This window comes from Amblyomma mixtum, chromosome 5, assembly GCF_055824585.1.
Source record: "Amblyomma mixtum isolate Tamu chromosome 5, ASM5582458v1, whole genome shotgun sequence".
Lineage (NCBI taxonomy): Eukaryota > Metazoa > Arthropoda > Arachnida > Ixodida > Ixodidae > Amblyomma > Amblyomma mixtum.
The window spans coordinates 188,445,119-188,461,867 of NC_143016.1; the positions used below are offsets into that span (position 1 = coordinate 188,445,119).

At 42.5% G+C, this 16,749-nt stretch overlaps 1 protein-coding gene across 1 annotated transcript in view; it reads left to right on the forward strand.

Annotated features, from left to right (window-relative positions):
- The window catches only part of LOC149345173 (lipase member J-like), a 99,596-nt gene that overhangs the window by 15,238 nt on the left and 67,609 nt on the right, over nt 1-16,749 (forward strand). Inside the window, exon 2 of the mRNA XM_089546483.1 lies at nt 10,874-11,096. Within this exon, the coding sequence (XP_089402609.1) occupies nt 10,874-11,096 (223 nt within the window). The remainder of the gene's footprint in view (nt 1-10,873; nt 11,097-16,749) is intronic.

The following is a 16,749-nucleotide window of genomic DNA, read 5'->3' on the forward strand; positions in this document are numbered from 1 at the left end:
GGAATAATTCCAGTATTCAAATCGGAAGGAACATTAAAGGCCACTATTCATAGATCCGTCCCTTTAATATGCACTGGCTGTATGGGATGCTGGAACACGCACATACTGGCGGGTAACAGAAGGAATCAACTGGAAATAGAAGGCTTTTCTTCTCTTATCAGCATGGCTTTTGCAAGAAGTTTGAGCCATTCCGCAATTTTTAAATGTCCTTCATGAATTTTATTCGGCCGTGCATAGTGGCGAAGAAATTGGAGCAATATTGCGTGATCTATTTAAGGTATTTGACAAAGTGTTGAACACTTCACTTTAAGAGAGCAGGCTGTTAGGGTAGTCGGTCGTTCATTATCACACAGGTAGGTGCGCAGACACAAACAAGACACAAACAAAATTCGCTAATGTACACAACAAGGGCCGCTTACTGTGTGCATTTCACACTTTCAAGTTTATGCATCACCACTTCACACAATACTTCTCTTATGGAGAGAATAAGAAAAGCTGAGACTCCTGGCAATTCGGTCAGTTGGCTACAGGCCTAGCTAAGCAGAAGGACCGAATTTGTGGAACGTGCTGGCGTTATAATGTTTATACAGATGTGCTCTCTGGAGTGTCACAGGGGTCTGTGCTCGCTCCTTTGTTATTTTTAATTGATAACATTAATACTGCCAACAATGTTGATGATGGCGTGAAAGTGTAATTTTTGGCCGACGATCGCGTCATATACACTGTTGCGAACAACCCTTCTGAACAAACTTTCTTGCGTAAAATCTTTTGTAAACCTCAGGACTTGTAAAAGGAGAGCGGCATAAAAAGTAATTTTACTAAAACTGTTTCTTTGACAAAAAAGGCAAAGTCCGTTGATGCAGTTACCGCATGCGTGACCAATTTATTCACTCGGCTGCTAAATATTTGAGGTCTAACTATTACGGATAACCTCGAATGGGACACACACCTCGGCAACATATATAGACTATAGAGCGTTTAATAAGCTTTGTTTCCTCCGCATAAGATAAAAAAAAGTCTACTTGAAACGCCAGGCTTGTGGCATACCGCTTTATTGGTCATTTCCAAGACCTCGAAGGTTGCTTCAGTTTATTTATTTATTTCTTTTATACCCTCAGGGGCACTGCGGCGTTACAGAGGGGAATGGTTAAAAAAAGAAATCAATTTAAAAAACTGGAGTTAATAGAGAATTTTAGTATAGTGTTAGCGTGATAGCGGACCTAAGGGAAATTACGTTAGCGTGCCGCAAGCAACTTATCCCCTCAGAGAGTTTTAGTGTAGCGCTTTGGAAACGCTAAACGCCATCTGCTTGACATGGATGCCAACGGTCCTTCTAAAATGGTTGACATTGCCGCTAACTTGCCAAAGTATAATATTTGCAAGTTTTTAAAACGAATTATTAGTGCAGTATTCATTTTCGTCTGCAAAATGACCCCGAAACTGAAATAAAATGAAATGAAAACGTAAAATAGTGGCGCCATCTAGTAAAGGCAATGTTAACTACAAGCCGTTGGAGCAATAAAATTTGCCATCACATGTCGTCTAATGTTCAAAAGCTTGAGAAAAATTTAATATAAACTCTCTATACATAATTCAAGTCCATAAAACACCGCGAAAAACCTCCAAATCTATTTTTGTCTCGTTCCAGACGTTTTTGCTAGGTTTCTGCTGCGTTTCGGGCCATTGCAGACGGTAGCAGTGCAGCTGGAGGTTCCATTAGGCTTGCGCGCTCCAGAATCGAGAGCGTATCTTAAAAACAGGGCTGAATTGCAGCTTAAACTTTATCGTCGAAGCAAGGTAAGTCATAGCGAAAATCAAAAACACCAGTAGTTGCCGGTAAACATGCCGACCGGAATCGCAAGAGCTGCTGAATCGGCTGAAGCGGGCGGCTGTCGCTTGAAAGGACGCCGCCATGTTTCTACGCTAAAAGCGCAAAAGCCGCAACTGCCGCAACGCTAAATTCTGAAAATTGCGTGCGTACGCTAACGCTATTTCCCCGTTTGCGTTCTGCGCATGCGCAGTCTGATCCCGCTATTCCGCTATGCACGCAATTACGCAAAGCCCGCAATACTAAAACTCTCTAATGAAACTGACAAGGTACAAACATGACTCCTACATATACATTGTTAGCTAAGGCGTTCTGGAGAGAGAGAGAGAAAAATAATACTGTACAAAATGTATCGTAGGTAAACAGTGTTAGCTATAAAATTCTGCAATAGTTGATGAGCGGTGATAGTGGCCGTCGAAGAAGGAAGGTGATTCAACTCATTCGATGTGCATGGTACGAATGACTAGAAAAAAGTTTTTGTTGTGCAGAAAGCGATGCCAACCTTGTGAATGTGGTCTAGTCTTGGCGACACGTACTGAGGTGGTAGAGATACGTTCGGCACGAAACTGCGTGTGATAGAATAATTGGTGAAAAAGGCCCAGGCGAACAATTTTTGCGATGTGACCACAAGGATGGTAAGTTAAGGTTAGATTTCGTCGCACTGATACTTGCTGTTCTGGTGTAGTTAGATAGAATGAACTCAGTAGAATTATTGTGAACTATTTACAATGCCTTTGTAAGGTTTGTTGACCTGGATCCCAAGCTGACGCGGCGTACTCAAGCTTGGGCCGTATTAGAGTTTTATGAAGGAGTAATTTTAACGATGTAGGTCCTTTGGAAAAGTTGCGTCGTAAGTACCAAAGCAATAGGTTAGCATTGGATATTGTTTGCGCGATGTTAATGTTCCATGTTACATCATAGGTGATGTGAAGGCCAAGATACTTGTAAGTAGCTACAAGATCTAACGGTGCCTTATTAAGAGAATACACAGGAAGTTTGCTAGCATTTCTTCACACACGCATAAATTTACACTTGTTAACATTCAATTCCATTAATCACTATTTACAGCATGCAGAAACAGCGTTAAGGTTTGATTGGAGCCTGGTTACGTCGTCATCACAAGTTATTTTGGTGAAAATTGCAGTCATCAGCAAATAATGAATGTGGAGGAGCCGCAGGAAGCTAAGTCGTTAATATAAATGAGAAATAAAAGAGGCCTAAGCAGAGAGCCTTGTGGTACACCCGATTGAATTTTGCATTGCTTCGAGATTACGTCATTAACTGAGACAACTGTGAGCGGTTAGTCAGGGAAACCTCAAGCCAGTACAGAGTTTTGGTATCAAGGTGTAGTTGGTACAGATTGTAGATTATTAACTATGACACACCTTCTTGAATGCTTATAAAAAATCTAAAGATATATTCAGCTACTGAAGAGTAAGGGGCAGTTTATGCTCGAACGATATTAGTTAGGTTTCATATGAGCATGTTTTGCGAAAGCCGTGCTAAAATTGTGTGAAAAATAAGTTCGGTCCTAAAAAGCTAGCAGTCTGAGAAAAGAGATTATGTTCAAGGATTTTGCTTGGTATACTGGTAAAGAAATTGGCCGATAGTTAAGTGGGCAATGTTTCGTACCTTATTTGTGTAGTGGAATCACCTTCCGAATCTCTCACTCAGCGGGCAGTAAATCTTTGTCAAGTGATTGCTGAAAAATATTTGAAAGTAGAACGGAACAAATGAGTTAGTTTTTTTTCAGAAACTTTGGATTCATTAGGTCTCAGCCAGGAGCATTTGAAAGTTTCAGTGATGTGATTATTTTTTCTACGCCAACTGGTTCAATGGATAATAGGTACATTGCAGCAAAGTCGTAAGAATGTGTAGTTGGATGAGTGGCAAGGCCGTGTTTCGAAAAGTTGCGTGTACAAACCTCATTAAAGATGGATGCAGATTCGGCAGGCGGGATGACGTTTTCAGCGTCATCAACAAGGGTTATTACGTCGTCATGCTTCGGCTTAATGGTATGCCAAAATGTTTTCGTGTCAGTAGAGAGCATAGATTGCAGTGTGTTTTTTTAAAAAACTTATCTTTTGATATCGGGATATCGGGACCGGAGTGGTGGTTCGCTGATGCCACACAGTCTGAACGGCTCGGTGAAGAATCGGTAGCATGCGCTCACCGCAGTAGAAAAGACTCCAGGAACGCATGCGACGTGCAGAAAGGCGGATTGTAGGCCATGTTGCTGTTGCTACTCCGGTGCCCACTCCATCTTGGCGGGTGCAGCCGCGGTAAAATAGTACTGTTTTTTAAAAGCTTAAGGTATAAAGGTGTTCATTGGCAGATGGTGGTGACCTCGCGACTTTCGTTGCTGGTCCGTGTAAAAGGACTAAACGATAGGCAAGGAAGAAAACACGGTCTGGCGTGTTAGAACGACTGGCTTGAATGCGCAGCGGTGGTTGGCGGATGTACACTTGGGAGAATTCAAAATAAATGATGTTGGAGACTTGTTCAGAGGGTGAATCCCAGAGCTAGAAGCGCATTTTTCTTTGGCAGTACGGGTAAGAAAGACTCAGCCATTGTCATGCGGCTTGCGCTGAAACAAGCTAAAACGTTCGCATTGTCTTATGGGTTTTAACTGCTGGAGCTGCTTTCGTTTTAAGTTTTTTCATGGCCATGAGTTTTGATGACCTCGTACTGGTTTACATACGAATATATAGATTTAATCGTACATACAGGTCATAGAGAAATGCGCAGAATATAACCAGCCTCTATATATACCGTTCATTGATTACGAGAAAGCATTAGGCTCAGCAGAAACCTCAGGAGTCATTCAGGCATTGTGTAATCAGGGTGTAGAAGAGTGTCATGTAAAAATATTGGAAGACATTTATAACGATTGCACAGCTACCATAGTTCTTAAAGAGAGCAATAAAATTCTAATAAGGAAAGGTGTCCGGCAGGGAGACACGATCTCGGCTATGCTATTCAGTACCTGTTTACAGGAGGTATTCCGGGGCCTGAAATGGGAACAGTTGAGGAGAAGAGTTAATAGAGAATACCTAAGTAATGTGCGATTCGCTGATGACATTGCCTTGCTAAGACACTCAGGAAATGAACTGCAAAGCATGATTAATGAATTAGACAAGCAGAGCAGAGTGGTGGGGCGAAAAATTAACATGCAGGAAACCAAAGTAATATTCAACGGTCTATCAAGAGAACAGCAGTTCGCAGTTGATGGCGCGGTGCGGGAAGTAGTAAGAGAATATATCTATTTAGGGCAGGTAATGACAGCTGGTCCGGATCATGAGAGCGAAATAACTAGAAGAATAAAAATGGGGCGGAGCGCATATGACAGGTTCTCTCAGATCATGAATGGCAGTTTACCAATATCTCCCAAGAAAAAAGTGTACAATAGCTGTATCTTACCGGTACTCACCTATGGGGCAGAAACGTGGAGGCTAACAAAGAGGGTTCAACTTAAGTTAAGGACAAACCAGCGAGCTATGGAAAGAAGAATGATAGGTGTAACGTTAAGAGATCGGAAGCGGGTGGAGTGGGTAAGAGAACAGGCGCTGGTTAATGACATCCTAGTTGAAATCACGAGGAAGAAGTGGGCTTGGGCAGGGCATGTAATGCGAAGGCAAGATAACCGCTGATCCTTAAGGGTAACGGAGTGGATTCCAAGAGAAGGCAAGTGTAGCAGGGTGCGCAGAAAGTTAGGTGGGTAAAGAGATTAAGAAATTTGCGGGAATACGGTGGCCGCAACTGGCGAAGGGCAGGGTTAATTGGGGAGACATGGGAGGGGTATTTGTCTTGCAGTGGGCGTAGTCAGGCTGATGATGAGGATGGTGACAGTTGGGAAGTTAGAACAAAATGAAATAATCATTCCCATAGATTATTTATCAAAGTATCCGCACCTTGCACTCGGTTCGAAGCAGTGGATGAAAGGCACGTAACGAATGCAAGGCCACTATGATACAATCTTTTCTTCCTGTTCTGTTCGGTTCTTACCATCCGGCAGTCTTGGTGCATGTTTTGACTCACAGGGAATGCGCGGGAAAATACCGAAGTGCAAAAATAATTATAACGAAATGGAGTTAGAGTACTTTATTATCGATATCAGGTCTCTCCTCCTCCCTGTGCATAACAAATCACCATGCAAGGCATGCCGAAATAAGCCCTGACATTACAGGGACATTTATGCGTGGCTTTATAATAGGGCAAAATTGTATAATAGGCACCGTAGTTTGAGGTACCGAACATGAGAAAAATAGTCTCCAAGTTGGCTTTCCCACAATGCAGAATGATAAAATGGCGCGGCTTGATTAATATACAGGCGAAGTTTACGTTTTTAACGAAGCAAAAGGTATTGACGCGATTCCCGTGACGATACCACGCCCATGGACGCCAAATTAGCCACGTGCAATTCGGCAAAGCTAAATTAGCGAGCTACCGAAAACGTATGTTTTGCGTTCGGTACCTTGAAGCACGATGCTGGTTCAGAAATGTTGTCAACTAGGCTGGCCTTCTATGTCGCTGGCCTGCAATTTCGCTTTAAAATCTTGTTCCTGAAAATCAGAAATTAAAAGTTATAAGCAAGTTTTAGTTAATTATTCGTCTTTTAATTGTACTCTATTAAGTAAGTAATGTTCACCGTCTCATTAAATCAGGCAATAGATAGATAAGCTTTATTTTACATCAGAGATTGTTGGAGACAAGGCTAAAAGCTGCGACCGCAGCTTGACTGGCCCTCTCCCCCCTACATGAAAACAACGGGGGCCACTTGACAGCAAAACTTACACAAGGAAAATATTACAAACAGAAACTTCTTGAAATGGTTAGTGCAAAATTCAGACGGTGAAGATACATGGAAACAAAACATGATGAAATCTAGGGGAATTTAAGTTGCAGTGCAGTTGCTTCAAACACTGTGCCCGAAAGAAGAATACATTATAAGTTAGATGACGGTGACATATTAGTTCATGAATTATGCCATACTAATTCTGGTTATGTACGGTTTGCATTTTATTGAGGAAAAATGTTCTTAAGCTCGTTGAAATTCAGCTGTAAAATAACAGCTTTTGTGGAAAAATATCAATTTGAGAACGAAAGAATACAGTGTTTTAGAGTTTGCACAGCGTAATTTCTTCTGCAGGAATAAACTTTCCAGAATTCAGGTTTTCGTGTCAAGTGACCTGACGAAACTTACACGGGAAGTTTTTCTGAATTTTGTCTGGCTATTGCTGCCTTGCCTCCTTTGTCTGTTTAATGCGAGACGTAGGTATCAATTGCATATCTCTTGCACATGTGATAGACCAAGCTTTTCAAATAATGGCTGCACATTGGAATCGTATGCGGCCTCTGTAACAGTTGTAACTACATTTCTTTGTACTCTGCCGAGTTTCTGCATACTGGTCAATGAGGTCGTGTCCCACACGACTATGTAATAATTTAAGTAAGACCGAAAACAGAGATTTATATGGAAGCATCATAATGTGCTTGGGTGTGATATACTTGTTTCTGTGGAGAATACCAACTACTGACGCAAGTGTTAACGATATATAGTCTGTGTGCCGGTTATCTAGTATGCTTCGATAGCAAGGCACCCTACAATACCAAGGGCATTACTAAACTAGCGCGAATTCTGTTCTTTTCTGCCAGATGTATTCTCATTATCGGTCAACTTCATCAGTCACTAATATGCTGAGAGAGCTCAGCTTCGACCCACTCCATGCACCTACACCCTCAAGTTGCGAGGCTGACATTCCTAGATATGCTGTATTATAACTCTGGCCTGGCACCTGATGCCTAAGTTTTGGTTGCATCCCAAATGTCACGTGTACAAAGCCACTCTAATACGCCATATTTTTGATAGAACCAAGCTATATAAAAATCTTCTTTACCCTTAGAACATACCAGTGGAACAGTTTACCTGCACTCACTGCATAATCTTCGAATGAAATATCTTTGGTCAGTGGTTACTCCAACACGAGTAACCCCTTTCCTGCTTGTGTAGCGCTGCTTCCTTCAGCATTTGTAAACGAAGACAAATGAAAAGCTAAGATAGCGCGGTATTGATTTCCATTCTTTTAGTATGCAATTTTGGTGATTAGCTTACCGGCGATGCTACTTCTCAATGTCATGGCAGATGGTATTAGCATCATCGCATTGTACTGTCGCCTTCAGGCCGGGTATCCAGAGCACTGAAAATACGCGCGCATTGTGACGACATTTGGCTCAAACATTTCCATTGCGAAATTAGGGACCGTGGGAGTTCCAAAAACTGTGAACGCTCCCGACTGGACATGCCTGCACGTTGGAGTGTGTTTTGGGTTTATGCGGAAGTCGGAATGAAAGTGATCGATACTGCACGCAACGAGAAGGAACAACTGTGGCGAATTAGGTTGCAAGATTGAACTTGAAGGTCACGACAGGGTGGAAATCAATCGACAGAATGAGATTCGTACGACGGACTCTGAACGCAGCTCTACGTCATGTCTTTGCTCAAGGAACTTTAATAATGGCCTTACTCCTCATAAGGCGATCCAGCTTTGCCAAATAATTATCGTCCGATTGCAATTCTTCCTTTTTTTGACAAAATTTTAGAAAAATTAATTGAAGTAAGGTTGTCTAGTTATATTGAAAAATTTAACATATTGTCCGATAGTCAACACGGCTTTCGGCGCGGACTATCTACAGATACTGCAATAGCGTCTCTCATAGATTACGTTAGACTAACAATTGATAAAGGAATGTTCTCAGGAGCAGTTTATATAGATTTTAGCAAAGCATTTGCTTCCATTGATCACTCCATCTTGTTTCACAAATTGGAATCTTATGGTATCACTGGACCTCCCCTAATGCTCTTGAAGAGCTTTCTCTGTGACCGAGAGCACATAGTCTCTATTAATGACCATACATCTAAAATAGCTTTAATTAACAAGGGTGTTCCACAGGGCTCAATTCTTGGCCCTGTATTGTTCTTACTCTACATTAATGATTTAACATCCTGTTTAAAGAATTGCAATAGTATACTATACGCAGATGACTCTACCATGCTATCATCGCACCAGGACATTAATCAGCTGATTCTTAACCTACAGAAGGATCTTAATTCTCTTGAGCGTTGGTGCCACATTAACCGCCTGTCCGTGAACGTCACTAAAACTTGTTTTCAGATTTTCCATCCCCCTCAGAAGTCATTGCCCATCACACCACTTCTATACCTCAATTCTACTGCTATTTCACCGCAAGATCGAGTTTCTTTTCTTGGTGTTATCATTGACCCTCACTTAAAATTCCATCATCATGTAGCTGAAACGTGCAAGAAAATTTCTTATGGGTTACGCGCACTAATTAAAGCCCGAAGCTATTTTCCAGTCCAAACTTTATTATCTCTTTACTACGCATTCATCCACAGCCACTTAAACTACGGTATCTCATCTTGGGGTAACGCCTATCATATTCATCTCTGGCCTTTAATAAAACTGCAAAAGCAAGCCATGCGCATCATAACCAATACCCCTCGAATGTCACCCTCCCGCATTTTGTTCATAGATTTAAACGTTCTACCTATCTCGGCCCTTTATTTTTACAACCTTGGTATCCTATTCTTTAAGATTCTTCATCATTATCTCCCGCTAAGCATATTTTCTCTCGGCACGATCATGAGCAACATCGTCACACGTTTTGCGCTGCGTAATAACTTTTTACTACCTAAGGTCAGAACTAACTACGGCAAACAATGCCTTCATTTTTCATCCGTATCATTTTGGAATTCTTTGAACATAGACGTCAAACAAACTAATACGCTTTCTTTATTCAAGGTCAAACTAAAGCTTTTCCTTCTTAAATTGTGATTTTTTTGTTATGTTATTGATTCTATGTATCGCGGCATCTGTGTTTTATTTCACATTTTCGTGCATTACATTGTTTGTATTTAAATATTTCAGTAACTAATATTACATTATGTGCCCATATTCATTCTGTTTCGTCGCTAATTAATGTGTTGTGTATTTTATATTATGTTGCATATTGAAATTTATTTTCATGGGAGGTCCCGCCCGCGGTCTTGTACCATGGGACCTCTCGCTGTATACAATTGTAACATTTATTGTATTACTCAATAAACTTTCAACTTTCAACTTTCAACATTCACGTGATTTGTGTTTATGCTACTGCTGCCCGTTTGTGTCCCTGGAACTTTTTTGGTGTACTTGATATGGCGCATTATGTGCGTGGTAACTGTATGAGATGCATTTCGGCGGTGGACGGTATTCAACTCAGCACAACTATGCGGTACGGATAGGAAGTCGGCCCTACATCCACATCGGTGCATTCGCTCGAATCATGACGGTAAGCCAGGGCGGCTAGCGGAAGGCAGGGTGAGTCTTAATGGGTCAGGGAAAATGTAACTCAACACGTATTTTATTTTAATGCTGCTGCATCTTGGGGTTTTCCTCAGAGGTAATAACAAGTGACTTCCTTGCACTCAGTCATGCGGTATTCCTATTAGTTGGGAAAAGTTTGAGAGACGACAGAGCACCAATAACCTAATGACAGCGCAATGAACTTTTACTCTCATAAATAATTATGACTTTGGTCTCTCTGGTTCCATTACAGCCCCGTGGTACGGTTTTTCCTTTTTCAAGCGGAAAAAGCCAGTTCTTTATAATAGTACGTTGTGGTGACCGTCATCATGCGATAGATATTCCCCGTGAATCTTTGCCCTGCTGAAAAAAAGATATATGATGCAATAACCTCATAGATCATTCATCATAGAATATCATACAATCTGTATGACATATCATACAATCTGTATGATATATCATACAATTCACTTGATATATTGTACAGATTGTATGATATGTCATACAGATTGTATGATATTCTATGATGAATGATCTATGAGGTTATTGTATCATAGAACTTTTTTTCAGCAAGGTGGCGCATTGCCAATTGATTGTACAACTTTGATCACTTCAAGTACTTCGTTCGAATGGGCCTTCGAGTGCAGAGAAGTCATGTTAGCGGCGACTGAATGGTACGCAGGAGGCTCTGGTGCGCAGCAAGGGATACCCGTTCGAGATGCACGAAGTGGAGACCGAGGACGGCTACCTCCTGCAAATGCACCGAATCCCCCACGGCAGGGGGGGCCACTGCGGCGCCGACGAAGCGAGCGACGCCTGCTGCCAGCGTGGGCCCATCTTCCTCATGTCGGGCTTACTGGCAGACTCAGCCTCCATGGTGCTCGACTTCCCAAAGCAGTCGCTGGGTGAGTCTTCCCCCTCGAAGGCGCTCTCATGTGTCAACCTTCCGGGAACGGGAATCCAGAGGATATGTTTTCGATTTCTCTTTCGAGGCTGGCTTTGCACAAAATAGATAGACTTGTCATACTCTCCACTTGGTCATACCCTTCACTTACCTGGACACTCAAAATTAAAACGCTCAAAAGTGAACGCTATTAAACATTTTCTAGTACGGGTCTGTTCAAGGTTGTTGGACATTTAAGTTCGGAAAGGTGCTAAGAAGAGATAGCTTGATGATAATCAGCGTACATTCGGCATTCACGTATAGTATAAACCAGTGTAGCTATTATACAACGCGTTGACTGATTGATCATTACCATCACATTCCATGTGCCCAACATGCAACTCACTCCCCCCTTTAATGCAAGAATTAAACGCTAAGCAAGAAATGCACATTCTCACATTGAAACGAAAACCAAAGATTTTCTTCTAAATGCGACCGAATGCATAAGTAATATAAGAATGTGTTAGAAATGCCTCGTTTCTTTATTATTGACTGAGATAAGGTACCTCGAGGATAACGCGACAGTAGCCATCACGATTGCTGCGTTTCCCTTGGTTTTCTTAGTAGTTTTTTAATCCTTTCGTTCCGGTTTTCCCTTCATTCAGAGTGGTTCATCGGCACACATTCTTCCTGCAATACGAGTGCTTAGTCGCCCTTCATTCAAATAAGTTAGCTGAAAGAAGGGCTTGTACCTGGTTCTCTTTTCGATGAAACTTTTGGCATTTCGTCTCTGCCGGCAAGCGTGAGGCAGTTCGAAGTGAAACAATCTTATATTTTTATTTATTTGTTCGCTGCGGAACTCCCGTTCGCTAGGACAAAATAAACGGCGCTCACTGCTGCAGTAGAAGTTTTATCTTCATCCATTTCAGGGCGGACGCCGTACTTAGATTAAAACAAATTTATATACGACTGGATAGTATATCCAAGCGTCAGCAAAGGCAATTCGATAGTTTTTCAACACAATGCATCACGCGTTAGCTGTTCACAGGCATGCAAAGAATTTTTTACAAAGTGCCACAATGGGAGAAAATTCTTTCCGAATAATGGCACCGCAGAGACTTACATGGCCGATGAAAGAACACGCAGACATACTCCGACTTTAGACTTTATTGCAACGCTGCTTTAATTTGAAATTTTTTACACTCGGGTATATATATATATATATATATATATATATATATATATATATATATATATATATATATATATATACATATATATATATATATATATATATATATATATATATATACATATATATATATATATATATATATATATATATATATATATATATATATATGTGAGAGAAGCCAACAGCCACAGAAACCAGAGGGCACAGGGGATTTATTTAATTTATTTATTTTGTGGCGTTGATAAGCGTTAAGCGATAACATATTCAGTAATATAAATTGATCAACACCCCAAAATATAAAATATAAAAAAAAAAATCGACCGTGCCCCTTGGTTTCTGTGGCTGTTGGCTTTTCTCACTCTCAAGGTTAGGTTATTTGTAAACATGAATACCACCGAAAGCAGAAGATTTGACAGCCGTCGCCGTAGCTCAGAGGTAGAGCACCAGACGCGTAATTCAGAGGTCGTGGTTTCGGATCCCACCGGCGGCATGTGGTTGTTTTTTCTTCTGCTTTCCTAATCAATAGCTTTAAGCGATGGCATATTCAGTAATATTCTAAACTGATCAACACCAAAAAATAAATAAATGAATTTTAAAAAAAATCCCCTGTGCCCTTTGGTTTCTGCGGCTGTTGGCTTCTCTCATATTTATAACGAGCCCCTCATTCCCCTTCCCTTGTCTGCTTAATTGCTTAGCGGGGGCCTCGGTTCTGGCAGCCATGACGCCATAGGGAGCATAAGAGGGTTCTCACACAGCTTCCACCCTTGCCGTTTGATGACGTTCTACGTCACACCAGCGGTAACTCAGGACGTTCTACGTCCGCCGCTTACGAACGTGGGTGGCGCTGATGAACGCTCTCAAGGTTAGGTTATTTGTAAACATAAATACCACCGAAAGCAGAAGATCTTACAGCCGTCGCCGTAGCTCATCATTCCACTTCCGGCTTCCGTGGGAGACGGTCGTGTGATGGGAAGCTCTGAGCGCGCTTCGTTATCGGTCATGTCTGGCCGAGGTTTCGGTGAGCGACGCCCACCAGTGGGCTATCGCTTAGTTTTGCCTACGCTGCCTTCGGGAGACGCAATGAAGACAGCGGTTTTCCTTCACTGCGATATTGCCGGGCGGCCTTATCGCATACAGGATTTCCGTGAGCCTTTGGAAACTGGCGGTGTTCTACCTTTCGTGGCTGGCATTGGGGCCTTTCAAATGTCGCATGTGTGGATGTTGAAGCTGAAAACTACGGAAGAGAAGGAACGACTACTGACAATTTGTGTCACGCCTTCGGACACGAGCGGGAAGGATGCGTCCGCACGTATGCGCGTGTGGCCACGGGTACTGCTCCGGCGCAAGACGACGGGAGCGAGCTGCTCATGGACCAGGAGGAACTGGAGAACGCCGGAGCCCCGCCCCCTTCAGGACTCAGCGACGGCCCTGCTTCCCAGCAGCCGGAGCTGCCTGCTGGCGACGAGAAGTCACGAGATGACCCCGCTGCAGTAACGACTGGCAAGAAGGCGGATGCTACTGCGGCGCCAGAAGAGCCAACGAGGGAGAGCACTTCAGGCGACCACGACTCCGAGGCGCCGATGGATGCGACAGTCGCTTCCATTAAGCGACCTCGTGACTACGAAAAGGCACCGGCTACGGAGCGAGAACTCCGTCGGCTAGAAAGGCATTGGAGAGGGGAGGGAGCCAAGAAAGGCAAGTTAGCCTTGTCGCGGTCCTCGTCGCTCACTCGCGACGAGAGACCGAAACAGTGAGCTTTAGTCACTGTTGTTTGTTTGCTGTGTCCACGCAATGGCTTATTTGAAGAAACCGCTAAAAGTTGGCACTCTGAACGTACGAGGGCTTGCCTCGAAGTGTAAGCAAGTGCAGTTGAACCGACTGTTCGGGGAGTTCGGGGGATCTAGATATCGCGGCTATTCAAGAAACAAAAGTTGAGGATGAGCAGCAAACAGATAACATGGTGCTTGGTTTTCGGTCACTATTCAATGTTTGTGTAAGCCATGCTGCTGATTTGTCGGCGGGATGCTGTCTTTTCCTGAGGAAAAACATAGGCATCGTAGAGGAACAAATAGTAACTTGTGCAAGGGGGCGGTTTATCGTGTGTGACTTCACATATGAAACATTCGCGGTGAGGCTTGTTGTCCTGTATGCTCCTACGATACAAAAGGAACGGCGCGGATTTTTTGAACAGTTAGCCTCGTTCCTTGAATGCAATCGAGTGCTCATATTATTGGGAGATTTTAATTGTGTTTTGAACCCTAAAGATCGTTCAAATGTAAAGGATCTAAAAGACCCGAGCGTTGATTTGTTGAAGAGTGTCCTCAACAAGTGCAGCTTGGAGTACGTAATAGGCCTCGTGAAAAGTCTGAATCATGTGCATTTTACGCATTTTCAGGGTAGTAGCCACGCACGACTGGATAGAATATATGTGTCGCCGGAGTTTTCGCCTTACTGTGAGCAGTATGAAGTGAAGCAAGTGTCATTTAGTGACCACTGCCTATTTACGGTAACTTTGGGAGGAAGGAAACAGCGTAAAGAAAAAATGAACTGGGATATGTGGAAACTAAACTCAAGGCTTATAGAAGACGGCATATTTTGAAGAAAAGTTATGGAAAGCATGGACATGTTTAATAATAGTAAAACAGGATGTATTGAATCTTGGGAATGCTTTAAGCAGGAGTTGAAAATGCATGCCATTGAGCGTTCAACCTTAAGAAAATATGAGGGAAAAAAAAGAAGAAAAGCAATTGCGTGAGCTTTTGGCGAATTTAGGGCACGAAGAGGAAAAAACGCCGGGCATGTTCATGCATGATATAAAAGGCGTCAAAGTTAGGCTATAAGCTTTAGATGCTCAGAGGTACAGAGGGGCAGCGATAAGAGCACGCACGGAAAAATGGCTTACTGGTGAAATGCCTACAAAACGCGCGCTCACAGATGAAAAGCGATACGCGCGGTCAAACGAGGTATCAGTTATCGAATACAAAGGACAAATCCTCAGTGAACAAAGTGGAATTTCGAGTGCATTCGTGGAACAGTACCGTGAGCTGTTTGCACGCAAAGCACCAAGTGAAGAAGGGTTTCGGGAAAACTTTTTGCCACTTATGCCAATATTAGGAAATGAGATTACTGAAGAACTAAAGAACGAAATAAGTATTAAGGAAATAGAGACAGCAATTGATGAATTGAATGCCGGAAAGTCGCCGGTACCTGACGGTTTGACTGCGGCCTTTTATAAGAGCTTTAAATATGACCTTGCCGCTATGCTCTGTAAGCTTTTCAAAGAGTGTTTTGAGGTCGGTAGGCTGCCACCTTCGTTTAGCAATGCTCATACGGTCTTAATTCCTAAGACAGATGACCCTGCCAAGCTGGTAAAAGTAGCGTGGCTTTTTGGGCTTGTTGGTACATACTTCAGACACTGTAGCGCTCGTGGTGTTCGTCTCTCGTTTCTTGTGTCCTCGTCTTTTGCTGCGCTACAGTGTCTTTGTGGTAAAAGTAACAAGCTATAGACCGATCACGTTAACAAACGTTGATTATAAAATCCTGATGAAAGTGTTAGCTAAGCGATTGCAGTACGTCATAAATGATATTGCAGGACCTCACCAAACGTGTGGAATAAAAACAAGAAGCATATTTAAAAATATTCATGTAGCACCCAGCGTGCTCGAGTGCTGCGATGCTTTAAATAAGAAAGTGGCTATGGTTCAAATTGACTTTGAAAAAACATTTGATAGGGTGTCTCGTGATATACTGTAATGTTTGTTGGAACATATTGGTATTGGTTCGGTTGTTCTCAATGGGGTAAAAATGGCTTATGCATGTTGCTCGACACGTCTTATGGTAAACAAAATGTTATCTGAAAGAATTGATGTGAGGGAATCTGTTCGACAAGGATGTCCACTGTCCCCTTTACTTTTTGCAATTTATTTGGAGCCTTTTTGTAGGATGATAACTGCGAGCGAGCACATCCGAGATTTTAGGTGGGAGCGTGTGAGGTGAGGATACTGGCATATGCAGATGATGTTGCCCTCTTTTGTGAAGACCGCAGAAGTATTGTAGAAGCGTTACAAGTAACCGAAAGGTTTTGCAGGCAAACTGGTAGCGCTGGTAATCTCGATAAATGCCTGGGAGTCTGGCATGGGCAATGAGACTTAGAACCAGAATTGTTCTGCGGGGTCCGATGGGCTACAATTCCCGGAGTTTGTTTGGGATATACCAATTACTGGAATGAAAAAGAGGAAGAAATGTGGGACCGGACCAAGGGATGGATGGGCCGTAATCTTTCTATTTTCGCGCGTGAAACTGTATGTAACACCTTTCTTGTGGCAAGGATCATGTATTTACTTCAAGTATTATATTGTGCACGAACCAATATCCAAAGGTTTCATCGGGTTTTTGCGGTCTTCGTTTGGGCGTCTAATTGGGAACGAATTCGCAGAGATAATTTCTTCCGGAGAGTAAAAGTCGGGGGACTGTCTCTAAT